General features: G+C 46.2%; 2 protein-coding genes across 2 annotated transcripts in view; one reads left to right on the top strand and one right to left on the bottom strand.

Moving 5' to 3' along the window:
* fosb (FBJ murine osteosarcoma viral oncogene homolog B) overlaps nucleotides 1–14,814 on the bottom strand; it is a 136,767-nt gene that overhangs the window by 29,157 nt on the left and 92,796 nt on the right. The gene's annotated exons all lie outside the window — the stretch shown is intronic.
* Nucleotides 1,129–9,612, top strand: LOC310812186 (SPARC-related modular calcium-binding protein 1-like; the record flags this gene model as incomplete). The annotated part of the gene is made up of 10 exons (XM_083680604.1): nucleotides 1,129–1,206; nucleotides 4,599–4,773; nucleotides 5,309–5,424; nucleotides 5,719–5,818; nucleotides 6,279–6,341; nucleotides 6,941–7,021; nucleotides 7,382–7,574; nucleotides 8,084–8,163; nucleotides 8,360–8,456; nucleotides 9,300–9,612. The coding sequence occupies 10 exons, from the start codon at nucleotides 1,129–1,131 to the stop codon at nucleotides 9,610–9,612; spliced, it is 1,296 nt and encodes a 431-aa protein (XP_083536730.1).

Raw genomic sequence — 14,814 nt, 5'->3', positions numbered from 1 at the left:
GTACTAAAATGTGCCTGTTAGTGGCTATAGCCCTGTGTGTCTCTCTCTCTCTCTCTCATCCCTCCATCTCCTCGTCTGTTTCTCTCTGCAGGACAGGGCAGGGACCCAGCATAATGGGGGTAAGGGGGGGAGGGTGGGGGGTGGGTGCAGAGTCTTAATAAACATTCCATTATGTCTTAAATACAACGGAAATTACTGTCTACAAATCTATGCAATCATATATATCCAATATCACCAAGTTCTGAGAGAATTTATGGCAGGAAATGAGCTGATGAATTGATTTGGAAGAACAAATTCAATGCATTTACATAAATTAAGTGCAAGACAAATTGATTTCTATGATATTTGTAAAGGGGACGGGTTGAGAAGCTGATGGGGAGGGGGGGAGCGAGTCTGAGGGACCTGAGAAACAAAAGAAAAGTCTTGGACCAAAAGCTTGTACTTTTTTCCTGCAAGGTTGGAAAGAATTGAACTTTGGAATTGTGATTTTTTTTTCTTTTTTGTACTCTTTAATATCAAACCTTATCTGCTGTACTGGAAACTGCAAAAAAACGGCCTTCTGTCTCTAAATGATAAGTGAATTTCACAAGCACACATAAAGTTTCCTTATAAAATACAAATTACCTGTCTTGACTGTCATTTGTGTGTGTGGCTGCTTGTGGTTTTCACCTCTTCAATGTGTTTTAATGTCAGATTTGTTAATGGTACTGTGTGTGTGTGTGTGTGCGCGTGCGCGTGTGAGGGGGGGGGGGGTCAAGTTAAAGGGGCGGAATCGAGCCGCACGATAGAAGAATCGATGGAAGGAGCATATGACCAACTTCAAAACGGAGTGGGATTCTAAGATTGTAGAAATGGATGCGTAAAAGCAGTCTGACTCAACTTGTTTGTCGGTATCAGGTTTGCGCCCTTGTGCGTCTCTTTGGGACCATCTATTTTTTAACCAGCGAGAATTATTTACCCCTAACAAAGATGACCTGTTGAAAAGTCAAAGGATATAAAACCACTTTTTAAAGACTCTAACCAAGGCTGGCTTTGCTCGCGCTGTGCGCATCGCGCATTAGAACACACACCGAGGGGCGCGCGTCTTCACTACCGGAGCCACGCGCCTGGCCGGTGGTCGTGGGAACTATGCTCGTGCTTACGTTCACCTGTCGCCTGCTGCTGATCTTCTTGGTCTCGGAGTCTGTCCAAACTAAGAGATCACAGGTAAGGACCGATTTCAGACATCGGTATAGTTTTATGCGGGTACTTTTGAAATGTCCTGGTTACTTGTGGGTAGTGACTAGTATCAGTGGGTCCTTTTAGTCTCGGCTCTTAGGTCGTATAGGTTGTTTGGAGCAAGCTTATAAATTAACATTCATATACAAATAGTTTAGTAGATCTACAGTATTTAATTAATAACAGTGTTCCTATTGAATTGATGTCTATACTAAAGCATATACTGCTGAGATTTAACTCCTAGTGAAGGTAGGCTGAGCGTGTTTTACCTCTTAAGGATTGTGTAAAAGGATTGTCCACGTGTTTTTACATCACAGAGAGTAATATCCAAATTAATCAATGTCCCATACCGTTCGGTTGTGTTGCTCCAGCTCTATAACTAAACCACATATTAACCTTTTCTGCTGAATGACGTATTTGACAAATTTCTGCCTAAAAACCAGACCCAAACTAAACCACTTATAACATAAAAAATATGATGATCAGATGCAAAAGCAGGATGCCATTTGACAGGTTACACCTTGAAGTTTTGCGTGGATATGCTCAGATCATAGTTCAGAATAACATGCTACACATGGCGAGGAGACAAAGTAATCAATAATCAAATTAATAATCAAACTAAAGCTGAATTTTGGGCCAATTATGGGCCCGTCTAGCTTTAATGGAAAGGACGGGCACGGAACACAACCTGACATCTGTTTCATTCATATTGGAGCTGGATAAAACTGAAAAAAAATGTATTTGGATTCATCTCTACATTATATCACATAGAGGTATGACAATGTCAGACAAACTTTGATTTTGGAGTGCACTAACCCTAATAAAGGCAAGTGTAATATCCAAGATCTGTCTTGAGATCTGTCCTACCTAAAGCTGTTGAGTGGAATCTGAGAGTCTATAAGTCCACTATCCCCCAGAGAGAAACCACTGCACACAAACAGTGGCCAACCAAGTGTGACCACAGCGCATACTGAAAATCGCTGCAAAACAAATATTAAAAAAATAAACCAGTTTGAAACAGATGTGTGTGTTTGCATACAGTAGGTGTTTGTTAGTTTTAGTGTGTCCTTGTTGATGGTTTGGAGTTGGTGAGATGGAGTGCTTGTGAAAGTACACCTGTTAGGCATGTCATCGTGTCTGTGTTTGTTTGTGTGCTACAGGCGTGTGACCATGACTGATCCACACACACACACACACACACACACACACACACAGCCTGTCAGTCTGCTAAACCATCCAGCTCCAATGAGACCTTCCATGAGAACCTCGTTTCACAACCAACCAATTCAGCGCTCTTTCTACAAACATGACAGGGGAGGGGGTTTGTTCAAACATAAAGGTTTTAAGCATGTCTTGTACAGTCTCAGCCAAAACATCATATTTCATCACCCTAAGGCGAACCGTCTCGACATGTATTTATATTTTCATATGTAGTTATAAAACCAGTCAATCTAACACTGGGTCGCCTGCTGGGACACTGCCCCCTTGTTCCGCTCACACTCCCGCTAATTGTGCAGCTGGACATATTGTAGCGCCGCACTTGGACAGAGAAGTCTACTCAACCTTGCTCGTAGTTGGCGGCGCTCAAAAGACCCGGGTTCAAACCCTGCAGGGTCAGACCTTGTTGTCTTCCAGCCACAATGCAACCACTTTGTCCCATCTCACACTCCACGATCTCTAAAACCGACCAATTTATATTTAGTTATCATATTCTATTCCCTATGCAGTCAACTAAAATAATTAACGCCCTAACTAACTAACCTACCAGCACAGGGGATCCTTTCAGTGGTGGTAGTGGTGGTGGTGGGTTTCAACAAGAAATGTATGTCAACAGTGTAACACACACTATGGCAAAAATTGCCTGCACGTGTCACTGAGGGAAAGAGGTAGACAAAGAGGTATTGAAGACAGTCCCTGGAGGCTGGCTAGGAGTGCCTGAGGTGGTGGTGGTGCTTCGGGTTGAGGGGGATAGAGGATCAACTATATGAAAGGGGTGAGTGTGTGATACCTGACTTGAAGGGAGGTGTCTGGCACTGGGCATGTGGTAGCAATTTAGCGCAAGCCTATGGGCTACAGGCTGCATGTATGGGTCCCTCTTTGTCCCTGGCTGTGTCCCGATACCGCAAAAAAAGATGTCTTGTCTCCTCTAGACCCGGAAATACATATTTGTGTTGTCGTTTTAATGGATGTCCCAGTGGTTTTGGGATGCGCGTTCTCTCTTCTCTGCTCTCTCTCTCACTTACTTGTCTCTGCTCTGGTCTCTCTCCCTCCCTTCTCTCTGAACACTTGGTGTTAAAATGCACCGTGCTATGTTTACTAATGGGGGAGTCAGAGAGGAGTTGAGTCTGAGGTCAGACCGTACGGCAACAACCTCAGACCAAACAGGACCATGTTCTCCATGAGTGTCGGCAATAAATTATGCCACACTCAATGTTTGCGTTAGCAAGTACAATCAGACACATTGTTTCGTACGTTATACGTATTGTATGGGCCAAGATCTGTCATCCCGTATGCCTAGCCTACCTGAACCATTTTCAGGAGACAGATCTGAAGGTTTCATACGGTTCATCCATCTGCACGCAGGCTGAACTTTAGGTTTTCTCAAGGCGTGACAATGGGTGGCAGGACAGACAGAGAACCCAGCCGGCAGGAGTGTGTGAGTCTGGTCCCCTCAATTAGCAATGTATATTTGCAGAGCAGTTAGCAAAACCTGCTCTCTCAGGTACTGGAACAGGTGAAGGCCAAGATACACACACACACACACACACACACACTCATTTCCCCCGATTCACATACTTTGGCCATGTGTTGACTGCAGTGCCTCCCCTCTTTTCGATACGCTCTTTGCTTTTTCCTACCGTGACACTGAAACACTGTTTCTCTGCCAGAGTAACCAGCCGAGCATTGACAGCTAGCCAGGGTTCCCACAACGACAGCCTATTTCCTCCCCTGTCTGACGACCTCTGCTACTCTGCCAAGTCCAGGCACACCGATACACTTTCAATGTAACAATGTGTGTTATTTAAGTGTTCAAATCCGTCTCAGGGAGTTATTACTCTCTGTTTCAATCCGTCTCCCTAGTAAGACCCGAAAGTTGGCCTATCCAGAAACAACCCAGAGCCCCTACATATTTGCTTAGAGCAGAAGGGACAGAACAGAAATTAACAAGACAAAGAACAATTTCACTCAGCTTAATCAAGGGTAAGCTTGCAAGCAAGGGTAGCAAAGGTATCACCATCTAACCGTTACACTAATCGAAATCCTTTCGGATCTAGATGAGTGTCCATTACAGAGGGGCTAGGGGTTGTTTCCAGACATGGTGCCTTGTCAGCAGGGCGGTTGGAGGGTGTAATTGTGTTATTTTACTGCTTGTATCCCAGCCGTTTCTTATGGCAGAGAACATGTGGCCTCAGGGCTGTGTGCTGGACTGCCACCGGGGGCGCCAGAGAGCCGTGTGTGGCAGCAACGGGCGGCTCCACAAGTCCCTGTGTGCTTTCCAGCGAGCCCAGTGCATCAACACTCAGCTTCGGATCGCACCGCGGGAACACTGCGCAGGTACTTTTTTAATTTTATTTATTTATTTTTATTTATAATTTAACCTTTACTCTAACAGGGACCATTGACCTTTTACAAGGGAGCCCTGCATACACACAGTTTACAATAATACATAATACACACACACAATTACAACATCATAAAACCCAATCAAGAAAAACAAACACATTTGTCAACAAAGAGGTCCTCAATCAAAACTTCTATCTAAACTGGTCTAGTGGCACCAGAGCAACCAGCTGAAACGTTCCAGCAGTGAGGTGCACCACAACTAAAAGCGAATTTACCCAATTCGGTGGAGACCCCACGGTGTGGACACACAGGGCTACTTTACACACTGTACTCACACTCTATGAAGCTAAACACACAACAGGAGCAGGTATCCACCCGTAGGCTGTAAGAATAGGGCCACCATTTTCTCCTGGTCAGATTGACATGGTCAGGAAAAATGACTGGTCCTATTTGATATGTCTTCGTTATTGGCCACTTCAGAGAGTCCGTCATATATATACCCTGGCTGTTGCTCCTCTTCTTCCAGATCCCACCAAGTCCAAATGCCAGCTGGCTCGTAGTCAGGCCCTGGACGCCAGCGTCCGCAGCCATACGGCGGCCATCTTTGTTCCAGAATGTGGTGAAGATGGAAGCTTCTTGCAGGTACTGTACCTGTCCGTCAGTGCCGATGTACTTTAGATCAAAGCAGAGGGGGGGGACAGGTTTTGTGTCATGAACTTTGATTGGTTCCCGATATGCAATGGTTGTGCATTGTCCAAAGCATGCAGAATGAATAATTGCATTGGAACATGTGAAAACTGCCCTGCACTTAAACAGATCTGATCAAACACGTGAAATATACTTCCTACATCCCTGGATGTGAGAAGGTTGAATCTTCTCTCTCCACTTGTCACCTTTCACCTTTCACCTCACCCTGCCGTCTGTCCGTCCCCTCAGGTGCAGTGCCACAATCAGACAGGGTACTGCTGGTGCTCCACCCCGGACGGGAAGCCTGTCAGCGGGACGTCCGTCCTGCACCTGAGACCCAACTGCACAGGTGAGCCACGACGTCCCAGAGCTCCCTGGGGGGTAGCCGGGGAGTTAGCATCTAGCATCAAGTTAAGATACAGTATGAGTGAGCACGCCATCTGCTCTACCTATCTACTCCCCCAAAATAAAAAACATATGCCAGCTGGCTCGCATATCTGAGCCATTTCTCACACACACACACACACACACACACACACACACACACACACACACACACACACACACCGATAATCCACATCGCAACGCAGCGCACACTCACATCACAATTCACACAAATATGACATTGGAATGTTGGAGGTTTGACAGTTATTTTCCTGGCTGCTCCCTTGGGTCAACTTTCATCGTTCAACTTCAACTCTCCCTGCATGAACTCAAATAAGGAAACTTATATCAATACACTCACTCAAACTGCGCCACACAGACCCTGGTCCTTGATCCATGTCCCATGTTCTTGTCTCTGGTCACAGGGGAGGGTGGTGTGTCCCAGCCCACCCCTGAGCCTGGAAGACCCCTGTCCCCCCCTGCAGCAGGTGAGAGAACCACAACGGCGGATGAACGTGGGGGCGCTTGGTGGCGTAGCACACTAATGCGCATGCCACGTAATCGCACGGTTCCTGGTTCGATTCCGACCCTCGACATACAGTACCAGTTGAAAGTTTGGACACACCTTCTCATTCAATGGTTTTTCTTTATTTTGTATTATTTTCTACATTGTAGATTAATATTAAAGACATCAAAACGATGAAGGAACACATGGAATTATGTAGTAAACAAAAAAGTGTTAAACAAACCAGAATATGTTTTATATTTTAGATTCTTCAAAGTAGCCACCTTTTGCTTTGATGACAGCTTTGCACACTCTTGGCAAGGTGTGTCCAAACGTTTGACTGGTACTGTATCTTGCATGTCATCCCTCCTCTCTCCCCCATCCTTCCTGTCGACCTTTACTGTCTCCATCCCAATAAAGCAGAAATGCCCTAAAAACATATTTAAAAACCCCCCCCAAAAAACCCCAAACGATAGATGAACATTTCTCAGCTCATATTGTGTATGCAGAGAAGACCGACGATGCTGCTCTTCCATTTTCTGTTCTCACATTAAATGTTGCTATACTTTGATCACTCTGTAGAAATGACCGCTCCTCCGTTCTGGGTCACCATCCTGTTGAACTCTGACCCCAAAGGAAACCGTTCTGTAAAACACCTCACAGGTAAACTTGTGGTGTTTCTGTGTTTCTAGAGGTATTCACACAGTCACATATTCAATAGTGAACCATCCTTTAAAGTGTGTGTGTGTGTGTGTGTGTGTGTGTGTGTGTGTGTGTGTTCATAATGATGTGTGTGTGTGTGTGTGTGTGTGTCTGTCTGTCTGTGTGTGTGTGTGTGTGTTTGTGTGTGCTTGCGAGCCTGTGTGTGTGTGTGTGTGTGTGTGTGTGTGTGTCTGTGTGTGTGTCTGTGTGTGTGTCTGTGTGTGCGCCTGCGTGCCTGTCTGTGTGTGCCTGCCTGTCTGTGTGTGTGCATGTCTGTGTGTACCTGCGTATGCACGTACGTGCGTGTGTGTGTTTTTGCAGACAGTCCTCAGACGTGTGAGAAGGAGAGAGCTGCGCTCCTGGCTGAGGTACGGCCCGTGTGGCAGGAGGAGCGTTTCGTCCCAGAATGCAGTGCAGATGGGCGCTACAGCCCTGTCCAGTGTCACATCGCCACCGGGTACTGCTGGTGTGTCAGGGTGGACACAGGACGACCCCTACCTGGCACCTCCACCAGGTAACACCTCCAGACCCCTTCGTCTCACCGTTCCGTCTCCGTCTCAGTCTCACTGAGACATACTCGGGGATACAGGTCCTGTACACTCCTTCACAATGTTTTTACACACTCATAAATATCTATATATAAACTCCATTTCACTCATACATTATGGTATGCTCTCTCTCTCTCTCTCTCTCACTCTCAACAATTTTCTTTCCCTGAAATGCTTCTCTTTATAGACTTCCCCTCAACGCCCCATTGGCCCTAAAAGATGATTCAACTCACTCTCCACCTTCATCTCCTGATTCATTTCCTTGATATTGTACACACTCCCCTGACTAGTGGCAGCTGTGGCAAAACCCACAATGCATCTCTTCCTGTCATCAGCAATAGAGGATAACAAATGGCCCAGGAGAAACCTGGGCTCTATAAATGCAGTGTGATAGATGGTTATAGGGATTAAGTGGGTGGAGAGGAGTTCCTGAGTGAGAGTTGAAGGCATAGATCATTCCCCTGACTGTCCCCAGGAACCACCTGCCAGACTGCAGCGGCGAGGAGCACCAGAGAAGCCTTCCAGACAGGAGCTACAGAGACAGGCCTCTGTCAGGTTAGTGGGACTCAGATGTCAGTCAGCTTGTCAGTGGGAGCTGTCCAAACAGCCTGCCTGGATGGAGCCCAGTGTGGTGAACTACGTTTTCACAGGATGATGTGCAGGGAGGAATGGTTTGCAAAAGTCCTGTATTGTACATTACTGTCAGAATTACACCTTCACCTCTGCCCTCTCACTGGACTCCATTTCCCAGGGTGCTCTGGGGCACGTCAGAAGGAATTCCTGCAGAGTCTGATGAGAGGCCTACAGCAGCAGGAGGAGGAGCAGGCTGGGGAACTCAGTCCTCACAGGTTATTGCTGCTGTACACTCCTTCACAATGTTTTTATATGTATAAATACCCATAAATATAATATATGCCATTTAGCTGACGCTTTTATCCAAAGCAACTTACATTGCAGTGAGTGTATACATTTCAGTATATATGGTCCCAGTGGGAATCAAACCCACAACCCTGTTAACATCATGCTCTACCAACTGAGCCACAGAGGACCACATATATACATCTATAAACTCCACTTCACGACACTCATAAACACAGTGCCTTCGGAAAGTATTCAGACCCCTTCACTTTTCCCACATTTTGTTGTGTTATAGACTCAGTTTAAAATGGATTAAATGAAAAATAATTTGCCATCAATCCACACACAATACCCCAGAATGACAAAGTGAATTTCAGTAGATTTATTAATAGTATTCAGACCCTTTGCTGTGATGCTCTTAAAATTAGCGAAAATGCAAAAATGTCATTAACAAATCACTCAATAAGTCCATCTTAATACAAGACTAATATTTCATGTCATTTTGGAATTAATTGGTCTCTGATTTGCATAGGAATCAATACAGTATCCTCTCTCTGTCTCTCTCTCTCTTTTTCTGTCTCTCTCTCTCTCTCTTTCTCTGCCTCTCTCTCTCTTTCTCTGCCTCTCTCTTTCTCAGTCTCTCTCTCTCTCTTTCTCTGTCTCTCTGATGGAAGTGGATGGGGAGCAATGGAACCAATGCAGTAGTCCCTAAAGCTGTCTTGGCAAGCTAAATCAAACACCTCGAGTTTTGGAAAACAATAATCAAATCCTATATCAACCCTGGCTCTGAATATTTGATCTGAAATCTTTTTTTTTTTTCTTTTTTCTTTAAGGGTGACAGACATTCCCCTGTCAGACGGCACGTCACCCCCCCCTCCCCTGTCCCCTTCGCCCCCCACCCCGGGGGCCGTTGAGGGGGACGTGTCAGGGCCGGGCAGGGCGGAGGGGGCGTTGCGGTGGCACTTCAGCCAGCTGGATGTGGACGCCAGCGGGGTGCTAAGCGAGCGGGAGGCCCGGCCGTTCCGCCTCTACCTGCGCAGGAGGCTGAAGCCTCGCCGCTGCGCCAAGAAGTTTGCCCAGTACTGCGACCGCGACAGAGACCGCGGCCTCACCCTCAGCGAGCTAAGAGCCTGTCTGGGCCTATGAGGCGGGCCTCTGGGGCTTGGAGGCGGGCCTCTGGGGCTTTGAGGCGGACCTCTGGGCCTCTGGGGCTTTGAGGTGGGCCTCTGGGCCTCTGGGCCTCTGGGGCTTTGAGGCGGACCTCTGGGCCTCTGGGGCTTTGAGGTGGGCCTCTGGGCCTCTGGGGTTTTGAGGCAGGCTTCTAGGGCTTTGAGGCGGGCCGGACGTTATCTGAGGAGTTTGGGTGATGGGTGGGTGGGGGTTGATGTGAGGTAAATTGTGTGGGGGGTTGTGATTATCTGGGGAGCTTGGGGTATTAGGTGGGGTGGGGGGGGGGGGGGAGTAATGTGAGGTAAATTGTGTGGTGTGTTGCGATTATCTGGGGAGTTTGGGAAGGGACACGGGGGCTTATGTAATTGGGAAGGTTTGGGATGGGAGGAGGAGGAGGAAGGAGTATTTGTACAGTATGTACACTGTATGCGTGTATATATGCATGTATCTATATTCCTTTATTTTATTTTCTATTTTCTCTTTATTAACGTGCTAGCCTATTTGTATACAAACAATTATAGGTTGTTGAAACAACCCCTGACCTCTGTATTGTGCGATCACATTTCCTCCCATAAAAAATCAATATACATAAATGGGGAGAAAAAAGACTGAAAGGAGACAATAAACAACTGCAGAATATGTAGGTCAGTGAAAGGTCTCGGCTCTCTTCTTCATGAGTCTGCTTTGAAGTACAGCCTGTGGGAAGAGAGAACGGGAATAATGGGGTGAATGTGTGTTTTAGAGATTAAGAGAGACTAATGACATATCAGTGAAACATGGGCGCACATGCACACACAGAAACAGACAGACACACACACACACGGCCCAGGCGAATGGAGAATAAGAGGAAATAAGTATTAGTCTTACAGACTATTAGAGTGAACCGTAGCTGACAAGGGGGATTGAGGCGTTCAAAGATTTTCCAACCGATTGAATCTTTCTCCTCCAAGCCTGTGTCCACTCAGCGTGAGCCACACTGTGTCTCTGCATGAAGACGTGTGGAAGCCGGTCCAATAAGACACACAGAGAGTGACGAGAAACAGAACACGCGCACACACACACACACACACACACACACACACACACACACACACACACACACACACACACACACACACACACACACACACACACACAGTCAGGCTGAGTCTCTCAGCCGTGCAGTGAAGGCTGTGACGGCCGTGACTGGATGAAGGTGTGTGTTCTCGCCCCGGCGCAGAGACCTGTCAGCGAGCGCCGTCCCTCAGGTCCCAAGCCCACTCCGCGCCGCCAGATGGGATGTTTGTCAGCGGCCAGCAATGGAGCGTTTCTGTGATCGTCCAAATGCCAGTACCGTACTGACAAGGCAGGTGTGCAACCAACCCCGTTGGGGACACCGTGACGTGGCGAAGGAAGAGGATCACAGGCTTGTCCTGTTCTGCTTGTTTATTTCACATGCGCTGTCGTTTAACAGACGCTCCTTTCCGGAGCAAAGAAAGTGAAACAACTAGGCATCACAATCACCACAACTATACATCACTGCATGTCTGCATGTCAAAAGCTCAGGAACTGATGAGTTTCTGATTTCTGATGATTTCTAAGTCATTTCTGGAAGCAAACAGGATCCAGGTTCATCAGATTTGTTCAGGTGATGAAGCAAGCTCTTAAGTTTTCACGAGGACGCCTAAACACCTTTTTAATGATATCTGTTGAGTCCGTGCAAACACCTTTCTGTCTAAACACTTTCTGTCCAAACACCTTTCTGTCCAAACATCATTCTGTCCAAACACCTTTCTGTCCAAACACAATTCTGTCCAAACACCTTTCTGTCTAAACACCTTTCTGTCTAAACACCTTTCTGTCCAAACATCTTTCTGTCCAAACACCTTTCTGTCTACACACTTTTCGTTGAGTCTAAACACTTAGCTTTCTATTGCCCCTTTAACTGTAGAAAAATATGGACTTGTAAGAAGCGCTGTGGTAGTATGAACAAAACATCCATTACATCACATGCACAGCTTTGTCAGTACCGTTTTCATGTATAAGAATGTTGATTTACACACTATAACAGCTTTACACAAAATAACTGTTTGATTAAATGTTTGCCTCTAGTTCTTCTAAAACTACTCCTGGTCTCTGGAAAATGGGGATCAAATCATGAGATCTGTACATTTTCACCAGCAGAGGGCGCTACCTTGTCTTGAATTATGTTAGACGGCACACAGGCAGAATAACCCATCATTCAGGCAAGTGCACAGTAAGGGGGAGCGGAGGGGGGCAACAGCCTCTGGCCCTCTGCCCTGCCACTCACTAAGTGCCCTCCTGGATGGGTTTTTTATCTCAATCACCATCACGTGCGTGCGTGCGTGCGTGTGTGCGTGGATGGATGGATGGATGGATCCATCTTCATGAAGGAAGAGGTGCTACTATGTGACCCCAATGTGATCAATATCTCCCCTGAGGTCACATACCAGAGGAATATGGCTGTGACAAATGGCTGAAGCTTAACCCTTGGGCCACAGAAGGTGGTAAATAATTCTTCAGTCTGAAAATTAAATTAAATGACCCCCATCTCCCATGGTTAAACCCCCAAGAAGGTCATACATTTTGCATACTATGACTACACTAGTCTATCATTGACACAAACAATACCACTTTGTGTAATATAATCTACCTTGGATATCAACAGCTTGTGTTTCTATTCCATTTCTCCCAATTCAATGCCATTTTACTAAATTGATTGGGTGAAATGGGGAGTTTCCAGTATATGATTCTGGTTTGGTTATTTTGCTGCAAAAAAACCTGACAGGCTCAGCTGGCTAGAATGGGTGAATTCTGCAGTGCTCACTGCACTCATTTCCAGAGAATGGCCAAAAAATATTGGACAACAACTGTTGGCTACAGACTATTGTTCCCCAGCTTCGGTCTAGCCACTGTCACTGAGAGTCTGTCTTTTACAAACAAAGAGTGACGGGCTCCATCCCTGTCACAGGTGGACCCAGGGGTCGAAACATATACTCACCGAGCACTTTATGAGGAACACTATACTAATATTGGGTAGGGCCTCCCTTTGCTCTCAAAACAGCCTCAATTCTTCGTGGCATTGATTCCACAAGATGCTGGAAACATTCCTTTGAGATTCTGGTCCATGATGACATGATTGCATCACGCAATTCCTGCAGATTTTTCAGTTGCACTTTCAAGCTGTGAATCTCCCGTTCTACCACAAGCCAAAAGTGTTCTATTGGATTCAGATCCAGTGACTGGGAAGGCCACTGAAGAACACTGAACTCATTGTCATGTTCATGAAACGAGTTTGAGACGACTTTTGCTTTGTGACATGGTGTATGGTGTTCCATCATGCTGGAAGTAGCCATTAGAAGATGGGTAAATTGTGGCCATGAAGGGATGCACATGGTCAGCAACAATACTCAAATAGGCTCTGGCATTCAAACGATGATTGATTGGTATTAACGGGCCCAACCTCTCCCTCCTCTCTGCTCCCCTCTTCATTCTCCTTTTCTGAACTCCATTTTTGAGACTTACAAGCCGCTGTGACAACAGACATGAGAAAGTATTATTTCTCCTTTCTTCTCCTATCTCTTCTCTCTCCTCTGTGTTCTGGAATAGCTTTGGTCTCTTCCTCTCCTCATCAACTTATCCTAGCTCATTCTCTCTCTACAATGTCAGTCCCAGACTGCAAGGCAGTTTAATACTAATAATAGTTTATTTTACATGCACTGTCATTTAACCAACGCTCCTTTCCAGAGCAAAGTAATCATCACAATCATACATCACCATCAGCACAACTATATCACAATCACAACTATACATCTCAACCATCACAACTATATCACAATCATTACAACTATATCACAATCATCACCACTATATATCACAATCATCACCACTATATATCACAATCATTACAACTGTATCACAATCACAACTATACTACAATCATCACAACTGTATATCACAATCATCACAACTATATCACAATCACAACTATACTACAATCATCACAACTGTATATCACAATCATCACAACTATATCACAATTAAGACTTTCTATAAGGACAAGTGGCACAAGCAGTCACAGTGCTAGAGAAAGGGCAGAAAACAACAAGTTCAGGTTCAGCATAAGTGGGTATGTTGGGGAGTGTTAGGAGGGGGAGAGGTCGGAGGAGGAAGAGATGGGTCTAAAAGAGATGGGTTCACTTTTTTACACCTTATAGTCAGATGGTTCCTTACCCTGAAATGAGTCCATGGGCCAGGATAAACTGTAATCCATGGTTCAGAGTTGTTTAATAGCCATTACTAATTTCAGATCATTCTAGCCTGAGGTGATTTGTCCACAAGGCACCAGGGTCTTGAGTCTGATGCGAGCCGCTACTATACTACTAGGAGCCAGTAAAGGGTGGGGTGGAGGGGGGTGACATGGGGGAATTTGGGAAGATCGAACACCAGACGCTTACAGCATTCTGGATGAGCTGCAGAGGTCTCATGACAGAGGCGGGGAGCCCGGACAGAAGTGAGTTATCGTAGTCCAGATGGAAGATGACAAATGCCTGGACTAGGAGCTATTTTTCGATTTGTTGTAGAGGAAGAATCAATACCCCTTTCTTGCCTCCCCCTAATCTCCCTCTTTCATCTACAGTCTTCCACTGCAAGGGGTCTTTCTTTCAAGGCGGAAACACAGAGGCGCATAAAGCTCTATCACACCACTCCACTTGGGTCTAAGCCAGCCCTCTTCTGAACGATTTCTAATAGGGTTTTTCAGTGACCCACCACCACACCCACCCTTTAGCCCTGAGCAGATCCCAGCTATAGCAGCCTGCGCTCTGTCTCCTCCCTCCAGTCGACATCTGCAGTGCGTTAATTTAACTCTAATTTGTTTTTCTTGTAGAGAGCAAAGCTGCCTCCGAGCGGTAGAGACAGATTTAATTTAGATTAGTGTGACACAGGGATGGGGGGGGGGTGGTTAGGGTTTGAGAGGGTCTGGGGTGGAGGGGGGGGGGGGGGGGGGTCCAAGCTGTGGCTCTCGGCCCATCCGCCCGTGGTTAGGTCCGTGGTAGCACCAAGATCTGACAGCACTGTCAAGCTGTCCTCTGTATTGCATTACGGGGACAGATTTACCAGAGGGTTGCACTCATGGCCGCAACTAGATTACACTGCCGGGTATCATTACACGATGAA

This window comes from Argentina silus, assembly GCF_951799395.1.
Source record: "Argentina silus genome assembly, chromosome: 11".
NCBI classification, from domain to species: Eukaryota; Metazoa; Chordata; class Actinopteri; order Argentiniformes; family Argentinidae; genus Argentina; species Argentina silus.
The sequence above is the reverse complement of the archived record's forward strand: the minus strand, read 5'-3'. Positions and strand labels throughout refer to the sequence as shown.